At 48.5% G+C, this 10,191-nt stretch overlaps 1 protein-coding gene across 1 annotated transcript; it reads right to left on the bottom strand.

Moving 5' to 3' along the window:
- Positions 1 to 372: 372 nt before the first annotated feature.
- On the bottom strand, positions 373 to 6,792 carry LOC131281834 (cysteine-rich venom protein-like). The gene is made up of 6 exons (XM_058311189.1): positions 6,684 to 6,792; positions 5,471 to 5,607; positions 1,912 to 2,057; positions 1,390 to 1,590; positions 605 to 694; positions 373 to 535 (listed from the first exon to the last, which is right to left on the bottom strand). The coding sequence occupies exons 1-6, from the start codon at positions 6,790 to 6,792 to the stop codon at positions 373 to 375; spliced, it is 846 nt and encodes a 281-aa protein (XP_058167172.1).
- Positions 6,793 to 10,191: the final 3,399 nt, after the last annotated feature.

Here is a 10,191-nt window from a genome sequence, read left to right as displayed (position 1 = left end):
AAACATTTTGCTGGTTTTCACTTTTTTTTTTGCTCTCTACCATTCGCACGTGGTTCCTTCTACCTCGAACGCTCTCCGGAAATTGCCTAACCACGTGCGAAAGCGCATTCCGAAATGCTTCCTACAACCTCCTATCCCTTATACTATCCAAGGCCCCACACTAACATTAAGCTGCGATAAGAATTCCAATCGAGTTCCAAAAATAATGAATGATATTGGTTTTCCCCAAGCTAACTTAAATGGTTCTATCAAGTTTAAATGAATGCGAACGAGTTTTTGATGAGATATTTAAAAAAAAACCATACACACACACGCACATATTTTTTCCAGGACACTGGGTGGCCCCGGTTCTGGTTGCCGTTTTCCTTCGAATCAGTCGTGTATCTTCCCGTGGCAGGTGCAGGTGGCCGCGCAGTTCCGCTGGCGCTCCAGACCCTCCGGCGTCGCCGTATTGCACAGCCAGCCGGGCCAGGTTCGGTACAGATCGCGACAGTTTGCCCACAGATCGGCCGTGTTGCAGGTGTTGGTGCAAAGTCTGGAAGAAGAAAACGTACAAATTAACTTTGAAACCGTTCTATGGGCATTTTCATCTCCATGTTGTTACCTCATTTTCCGCGACAGACAGTTCGAATGGCACGAACCACAGGGACGGCCACGTTTGTAAGGGAGGCCCAATTTCTCCTCGTGATTTCCACTGACGCATACCGACGATCCAAGAGAGCAGCCGAAGGGTGGGAGGTGAATGAAAGTAAAAACCACAATATAATAAACATCTCAACAGTAAAAACGCGAGACGCCGGGCTCGCCGACGCCAACGGCTTATTTAAATAAACAAGCTCGACCCTTAAACCACGCTTTCCAATTAATCATTTTCGGTTCCGTTAAACTTTCATTTGCTTTCAGTGAAAACTTGACCGTTTTTCAATTTCTTTGTATTGAGCCAGTGCCTACTGGACCCAACCAACCTTATTCAATCAATCAAAAAACGTTCGGAATCAAGTTTAGCTTTCCGTATCGTAACGATGCATGAATATTTTAATCTCCTACTAACGGGGGCGTCCGTGAAATAGGGTATGCCACATGGTGTGGCGACGTAAATCAGTGCACATCAACGCACACAACTGGTGCAAGGACGCATGACCGAAAAGGAGTCCCACTCGCAACTCTCCGCCCACGCCGCGAGTGTCAGTTCTTCTCCTTCGAACGCACGCACAGTCGCGGGTCCAGAAATAGCCGTCTTGGCTAATGCAGATTTTCAGCGCACTCAACACAACGGCATCTTAATTGTCGCGCGCGTTTCACACTCCAAATTGGCGGAGCAAAGGAAAGTGTTAACCCCCCACATGAGGGGGGAACGCCACACTTCACCGTTCCCTATCACTCACTCACATGGGACAGTAGTTGCAGACGTAGTTGTAGAACGGCTTCCCTCGCGGACCACCCCGGGGACACTTGGTCAGCCCGCAGCCGACCTTATGCGTGGCGGCCCACACCATCTGCGTGTAATGTCCGACCGTGGTCAGATCGTTCCGGCTCGAGCCGTACGTGAAATTCTGGCGCTCCAAAAACCAGGTCCGCAGCGCAAACACCCTGTGGGGGAGAGAGAGAAAGAGAGGGAGGACGAAAAAAACAGGGTTAGACACACTCCACTCCACACTGACCAACTCGCAGAAGGAAGTGGATCCAAATGGGAGTCGGCTAATCGGTTGCTCGAACCAGAGATCGATCAAAATCAGTCAGTCTGCCATTGGGAAATATGAAGCTCGAGGAAAAGGCAAGAAGAATCAGCTGACTCGCCTTGGCGGTAGGCCCACGCAAGAGCTCGATTAGCGTGACAACGTCTCATACTTCTGATGGCCTCGACACGGAAGAGCTTCGTCTCGAGGTTCAACGCTCAAATCTTCCGCTTACCAAGGCACTCGATGTGTCGACACGAAGATGTTCTGCCCGCACGCACCGTAGCTATCAATCCAGCGGCCTTTCGGGGTGTCGTGGGTCAACAGCCGACACTGGTTCGCCCATTTCTGCGCCGACCGAGCTGCACCGTGGTGCCACTTCTGCAAAGAGATTGAGAAATTGAATCATTTACTTATCGATCGATGCACCACCGGAAGTCAAGCCGATCCCCCGTTGGAAGGTGGCATATAAGAGAAAAGGCATGACGACACCATCTCGCGAGTACCTGTCGCAAAACCGATCGGAAGTCGGTATCGCGGACCGGGTATAAACGGACGATTATGATGGCCATAAATTCATCTAGTTTATGACCTCTCGCGGCCGAACGCCGAACGCTGCGTTCTACAGTGGTCGCAGATTAAATAAACACTACTAATGAATGAGATCATCGGTTGATGAGTTTTATGAGTTTGCGCCTGCTGATGGGGCCGAAAACGGGAAACCTGACACTACCCTGGCCCCAAAGGCCTACCTCCCCCGTGCGTCCCGCGTCATACCGGTCGATACTAATTTGCATGCAAATCACTTCAACGCCACAGGCACCTGAGGCACAAACACACACACACACACACACAGAGAGACTCCTGGGCGCAAGCTGGCCAATCGCTCCTTGGAACACCTGGCCAAGGTTTGGACCACGGGACCTGTGCTGCTTTGGCAGCAGGAGGCAGAGCTAAACATCTCAATGAAGAACGCCTTTCGGTTCGAGATCGAATCCTATCTCCGAAAGGGTAACTATGAGTGGTTTGTGATACCCCGGAGTGTTACAGCCATAAATAATAAAATCTAGTCTTTGACTCCTCGAATTTGACCGTCGTTAGTTTTAGCTCATAGAAGAAAAAAGAAACCCCGTATTTAGAGAGAGCCCGAACGGCATTTATCGAAACGGTGATTAACGTTACATCATCGGTCTATCTCATCGGCTCGGGAGGTCACTTGTCTCCATCCATCGTCCAAGACCGAGGGGCAAGTGTGATCAACCTGCACCAGCTGCCCCTCAAACAGGCCGTCCATTACAAGCGCGTCCCGGGGGTGCTGCCACTGCCAATAAATCAAAGCACCCGAAATAAATGGCCGCCGGTTCATTTGGCCACCTAAACTGTCCACCCACACACACACACACACCGGAAACGCTGCCAATCAGCTCACAGCGCTTGCCTAAGCATCGGGTTGTGCATGTGCGCCTCCTCCACCGGTGGGGTGGGGTGGGGGGGGGATGCATTCTCGGGATGGTGCTTAGCCATTCTTTATCTTCGCTTACACTCTTCGTAACGTCATGTCACGCTCGGTTGGAAGGTGTGAAGCATTTGTCCACACCATCAGCATCCCGGCCTCCCCAGGCCGGCTACTCCCACCCCACCGGATCATGCTCGAAAACGAGTTCCCATCTCGTGGCATTTTTTGGTCAGTTAGACTGTAGGTTGTTTAACTTGAAAGTTTGCGCAGAGTTTTGCTCCACTCAACCGTCCGTTTTGTTGTTCGGTTCTTCTTCCCAATGGAAACACTCGATATGTTTCACGATAACAACAACCGTACGAAAATGGAGATAAAATGAAGCTATCACAATAAATTTTCCATCATCGAACCGGGTCCTTTCACTCTCCCCTCTCCCTTCGGCCATCGAGCTCACACCAATTCTCCGCACAAAAAAGAGCGTAATCTCATAAGATGACACATACCGGCACAGTTCGACGGACTAATGCATAAGTTTCTGCCGGCGCGTTTAACACCGGACCACAATCGATTGAAGTGTCTCGAAGCAATCGAAATCGAAAATCGAAAAACTGTTGTCACATGCGGATTTGCATACTAATGATGCGAGTTATTATGCTGTGCGTGGTTAAGCTCTTTTTTCCCTCCCGGTCTTCGCTTCCACTCGAGCGCAATCCTCCTGTTTTTTGGAGTTTTTTAATCCACATTTCTCGAACTCGGATGAGCCGAAGCAATACTTTTTACCTTTCCGCATAGGCACAAGCCGACACGCGGCGATGCCGGCGGAACCGCTTTCCGAGACGCCTAAATCATTTCTAATTGTGTCGCATTTGCCAAATACGGATTTGGGCGCTTCTGAGGATCAACATAGCTACCGGCGAGGTGCTGGAACTGGACCGGGTGGCTCCATGGGGTGGGGGACATTTTAGAAAGATTAATTTAATCTCCATTTAAATGAACTTCCAATATTTTATCGATGTCTGACAAGACTCCTGCAACCGTTATGCTGCACGATCGATGTTTGGCGGGGGGGTGCGATTTAGTTTTGGTTGGATGGAAGTCGTCGGAAGCGTGGTGGCATCTTGCGCCATGTCGGTCCATTCCATTTTTCAAGCAAATGACAAATTTTAAGGATTATAGCGGCACATTTAACCAAAAACTGCACGCTCCACACCTTTCGGCGTTTTTTGTTAGGTGCTAACCGCTCGCTTGTCGAAACGAATTCCGTTTTTTTTTGGTCAGTTTACTCTTGATTCTCGAACACAGTAAAGAATCAGGGGCTTCACATTTCAGACCAACAAACGCCATACACTAAAACGACACCACCAATCACACGTAACGATCGCCAATAATGATATTTAACCGTGGCGCATGCCATCAAGCACGATTAAATAAATATCCACCGTTCCTCTCCCCCTTGGGGCGGTGTCCGATCAACGAAGGTACTTCTCCAAACCCATCTTTACGACTCCAAGTCCGAACCTTGTTTGCCTCGGTTTGTTGTATTTCCTTATAGCGAAATAATAACAATTAAATAGGCGCCACAATGGACGCTTACGGTTGGGACATTACCGTGGGAATCAATAACTATTTGTCGTCGTAACGCCGATATCGGTAAAAGATGCAAATTTTGTAACATTCTGCGTAAATGGTCCCGCGGCACCAGTTTGTTAAACTATCGTCAACGTATCGTGTTTTTCGTTGTGGCGGAACATCACATTTGGTGAGTGCGATGGTGAGTTGGTTTGAAGGATCCACATACTGTTGGTATAGTAAAGTCTGCACAACAAAGAATGATCAGTTGATCTTAACACCAAAAATATCAATGATCATGGAACCATGAGTATGTGTTAAATAATTAAAATAGGTCACATCATTACGAATCGTTAAAGCCTTTGAAACATGCGATCATGTTGATCATTTTTGCTTCCGAAGAATTCACCCAACCATTGCTGTGTCACGCATAACTCATTTCTCTCGTGAAGGATATTTAGGTTAAGCAAACAAATCTGCACCACCCGGCCACCATCGTTGGGCAGGCTGAAAAGGTCCTCCACAGACGCGCGCACATGTTTAGAATGTTTCCCTCCGAATCGCCGGCAAACTAATTTATGGCCCTCCAGCAGCGTTTGTCCGCTAACAGTGTCTGTGGCCGGCATGTGCGCATCACAGGCACGGCAGATTTTGGAACGATCGACTTTCACGAAGCCCACCTTCACCTTCCGCTGTTCGTTCCGGGGTTCCGGTGTTCAACCTGTCCACGGAACACAGTCTCAAGCGTTCCCGCCGCTCGATTACTCACCATGTTTAGCATATTCGCGGCCGGTGGTAGCACCTTGGTCCGGTACGAGTCGTGCAGCATCACGATCCGCCTTTGGACTTTGCGCAACCGCGGCGAAATTGCCTTCGTCGGCAGCTTGTCTCCATACAGTCTAGGCACTGAGGACGACGACGACGACGATGGCGTTGGCGAATGGCGATGATGATGTTGACGACGACGACGACGACGACGACGATGATGATGATGACCGGTTTGCACGCGCATGTAGGTTTGGTTCGTTGGTGGTACGTTTATACTCCCTCCATGTTTATCGCGAGCGTATAAAGATATTTTTGATTGTATTTGGTTGTTTTTCCGCCTCGGGGAGCATTATGAGAAACAAACAAAAACAAAAAAAACACGGCGAATGTGTGAATGAAGAAATTATTTGCCGGTTCGCCCGACGACGACGACGACCCCATGGGTGCAGATGGATTCGAGATTTGTTCACCACCAACCATCGCGTCAGCCAACATCAATCGTTCGGAACCGCGTACGGATGTAGGACCGGAAAAGAGAAAGAAAGAAAGAGGGAGGGGAGGGAGGAAAAGGGAATCATGAAACGGAGATAAATAAAATCGACCGGTGTGGAATGGATACTCGCTAAAACAAGACGTCTTGCTGCAGCACGACAGGAACGCGCGGGCACACGTGATTGGAGTTTGAATTTTTCGTTGAACCCAATGCGTTGATCCATTAGGAAGGTGGAAGGCAACCACCACCTCCTCCTATGACCACCGGGTGCGTTCGGGATTAAAAGTGTGAAAAGCGATGCCTTTGCGCGACGAACCACCACAAATAGGTGGACTTGGGGAAGAATGTACGGCTATGCGAGATATTTGCTCGTTTGCGGACCGAAAAGCATTGCACCCGTATTTTTAAGTAATGGCCTCTCGGCAGGTACCACGCAACCGATGGCACAAATCATGTTGACCCGTCTCGTGACATGCATAGCAAATACGAACGAGAATTTATGACCTGCTCTGAGGCGCACTAAAACTAGATCCAAAGCTACTTTCAAAGGCATCGAGTTCAAAATCTAAACACGTCATTCTCTTGTGCCCAATAAAGATGCAAGTGCTCCTATTTTTAGCAATTTAGTTAAGAATAAACCAATTTGGTTGTCAAAGCGAAATCCAAAACTAAATTCAAACATATCACCGTTAAGCAGTTGAAAGAAATCGATTACACTAACATCGATCAAATCGCCATCCACCGGACAGATCGAAGCAAATGGCGACCAGCAGCATCGACAGCAACAGACCGCTGGCGGGTCGGACCATTTTTGGCCACCGGACGATCATCGTGACGTTCGATCGGTCTCACTTCCTTCAATCTCGGTCGTTCCTCGGGATTCCTTTTGGTCCGGAGCTGAAACGGAAAGTAGACGTGTTAGAATATCTCTTCATGCAGGACAGAAGGGGGCACGACTAGGAGAACAAACAGTTGTCTGGAACCATAATCGTGATCATGTTGTTCGTTTATCGGAACCAATCTTTTCCGCTTGCGTCAAAAGGTATCCGGACTAGACGCGTCGGCCTTTGCTTGTTTGCTCCCCCAATCTATTTTCAACCACCGAATACGTTGGACGCGATCGCACGGGGGATCTGCTAGCTCATGGAACAGGGAGGACCGCTTCAAGCATCGGTCCAAAACCGGCACATCGGTTATCGATCGAACATGACTCCCGGTGCTCGGGTTTCGCTTCCCCATGAAAAAAGGGAAGCTGAAGGTAAGGTGTGAGGCCATCGAGTGGCGTGGTCCAAAATCGGCACAGTCGACCTCGGTCCGCTGCCGCCTTGGAAACAGATGGTCGCGTGAGAAAACACCCCCGCCACGCAGATTCGATCCTCCCCGATTCAATCTGTCAACCGGTCTCGCTCGAATGTCGCCAAAATCTGGCCAAACTTCTGGTGAGGACTCCGGCGTGGCCTTGTGGGAGTTGAATTATTGGCTCGATAGCATTCATCGTTCACACTCCCCCTCCCTCTCCATCCCCAGACCAGTCGCAGTATCATCATCCTGAGACGCGGTATTTGAGCGCGTGTTTTTTTCCTTCGCCTTTCGTCACTCATTTTTGGCCAGTGTTTATGAGCATCGGTGTTCATGTTCGTTCCGCATCATTTCGCGTTTGCGAATTATTACATTTCGCGCGTTTCGGGTTCGTTTCCGCCCCCCACCGGCTTCCTTCTACGGGGGTTAGGAACGGGGACGTTCCTGTTGGCAAAATTCGACACGCTATGTTTACTCATCTAACTATCTTGGCGAACATGCAGAAACAAATCTGCAAACTGTGCAGAGTTGTTCTCTTCCTCATCTCGCGCATCCTACCTTCTATTTAGGCCAATACTAATGGAAATTAAAATCAAGGACAACCGAACCGAGTGTCATCGGTGTCTGAGTTCACTGAAATAGCCAGAATCTCCGCGGCGTACGATTCGTTCCAGTAAAAAAAAACCCATTGCCAACTAAATCGTGCTCCATCAAGAAACACCTTTCAAGCGGACAATTTGGTCCCACACTCACCATGGAAACCATGTAGCACACAATAAACAGATCGAACAAATCGCTCTAAAACTGCTGTTAACTTTTGTGCGCGAGAACATCACATCTCAATCATCCTCCACGTTCAAGCGTTGGCAACCGAATGGGTCGTAAAACGGGCGTTAAATCTATCATAACGATGACGTGGATTTATATCCGAACAAATCGGACCACCGCCTAAAAGGACTCCCCGTCGGGTTATATCGGGGTTTTTTGTTCATGATGCTGATAGCCCTCTCTGGAGAGATCAGCGAAATATCCCAATGAAATAATACTACTCCTCTAATACTACACCGACCCTACTGCGATCGTAACGACTTTCTGACACACAACAAGGCCCCGGTATCTAGAGAGCGATAAATTATTTTTACGACTAATTAAGATACATTCACCATCATCACTCGAGGAAGAGATTGGTGGTTCTGGTTCGGATGGCTATCGGCCATAAATTCGACACAAGAGGCTAAACAAACATTCGCCACACAATGGCCGGGATCCACGACGATGGGTGTCTTGTTCTTGTAAAATCTGCCCCATCGGTACAAGGATGGACCCCCGCGATCGCGATATCCTTGGCCTGGAGTCTGTATTTACCGGGAAAATGACATAGTGTGTCGAGTCTGAAAAACGGCCGGGCTTAAATGGCTATTTGTAGGGCGCACGCTTTCCATGCCCAGTGCGTCCGTCGATCATAAATCGTGACCGCACTCACGCGTATTAATAATTAAGTCGTTAAATCTCATTCGAATGCATTCGGCCGCGCATTGACATGCTTCTGTCCGTGGTTGCGCTTTGTCGTTCTTTTCCTTTTCCGCGCCTTGATTCATCCAAAGATGCTCGCCACAGAAAGTCACAGAAGCAGACAAGGCAGACAGTGGACAGTTGTGACGGAAGTAAACTTGCTGCAGAAGCCCCAGTCATGCGCAAGGCTGAGTACGGGTGGGGGAACGTCTGAGACATATGGTCCTGGAAGCACTGCTAGTGTTGAGTGATGCAACAGATACGCGCATATTGGGCCATTTTCCAGTGACGGTGGTCAGTGTTTGGTATCTGCATTTATGACGAAGAATTGTATCGAATTTTATGATTTCCCTAATATTAACTCACAGGCGGGCTTCCTATTGTTACGGATGCTGATTATGGAACAAAATATTAGTACTAGTTCTAAAAAAGTTTAGGCATCATGTGGATATAATCCATCTTTACTATTTTGGTTCGTTTATATCTGTTCATCTGGATAGTTTCATTTTTCCTTCAAAATTAGATTTTTATGTCCCACATTCGGTAAGTCCAACTCTGATTACCTAATCCTGGTTCGTACCTTTTCTGATGTAAGTTTCTTGAAGGCAGCTTTAGAACTTATCTGAAACCCTTCTTCTTCAGATACCATATATCAAACACTATTTTCGAGATCAAATTGATCACACGTTTGAAAGCACTGTTCCCGCAGCACTTGTTCTTTTAAATCTGCACCAGAAAAAGGCACCGATAACACTTTGGCAGTCCGGCAAATCCCCGTACAAGTGCCGGCTCGTGGACACACGCCTTTCAACAACGCCCGACTGCTGTTGATTCACGCGTTTTGCTCATTACGTCGTCTGCACCCCATGCTGAAGGCGACTCCTACAGCGTTTTGTGAGACAAAACCAGTTGGCACGAAAGTAGCTACGACTAGAGATATCTGCGATGATCAGTGGACCACCCACACAGCACGGATCACTTGATAGTTTTCCTTTCGTTTCCAAACGAACGATCACTCAATGCCCTTTGGGAAACTGTTAAGAAGACGCTGATTAAGTTCTTCACACACCCTGTTTGAGCTACAACTGTTGGAGCGTGATCTCATCTATCCACTATCGATTTGTTAAATGTTCAAAAGATTCGAACACTTCCGGCTCACCAAATCAGTAAATGTTTAAACCACAACCAAACGCTTTCCTTCACAAGACACAACTGCGAAATGTTACTGTCTCTCCAGCGAATCCCAGACGACCCGACGACAACGTCTCGACCGGCTGCCGTCGAAGAGTGGACTGATTTAAATGTGGGAGCGCGAAAAACATACCTCACGCAGAATAGATCCCCGCACGCGCGCGCCACGACCACTAAAACCGCACGTTCGCGTCCACCTCACAGCTCCTCGACGACCACGACGACAA

Source organism: Anopheles ziemanni, chromosome 2 (genome assembly GCF_943734765.1).
Source record: "Anopheles ziemanni chromosome 2, idAnoZiCoDA_A2_x.2, whole genome shotgun sequence".
Lineage (NCBI taxonomy): Eukaryota > Metazoa > Arthropoda > Insecta > Diptera > Culicidae > Anopheles > Anopheles ziemanni.
The sequence above is the reverse complement of the archived record's forward strand: the minus strand, read 5'-3'. Positions and strand labels throughout refer to the sequence as shown.

What these genes read in the sequence shown, in the direction of transcription:
- LOC131281834 (XM_058311189.1), bottom strand. Translation starts at nt 6,792, where the DNA reads ATGATCGTCCGGTGGCCAAAAATGGTCCGACCCGCCAGCGGTCTGTTG. An exon ending in GTCTGCAACTACTGTCCCAT is followed by an intron (nt 695 to 1,389) that starts GTGAGTGAGTGA and finishes GGTATGCGTCAG; the next exon opens with TGGAAATCACGAGGAGAAAT. An exon ending in TGTCTGTCGCGGAAAATGAG is followed by an intron (nt 536 to 604) that starts GTAACAACATGG and finishes TTCTTCTTCCAG; the next exon opens with ACTTTGCACCAACACCTGCA.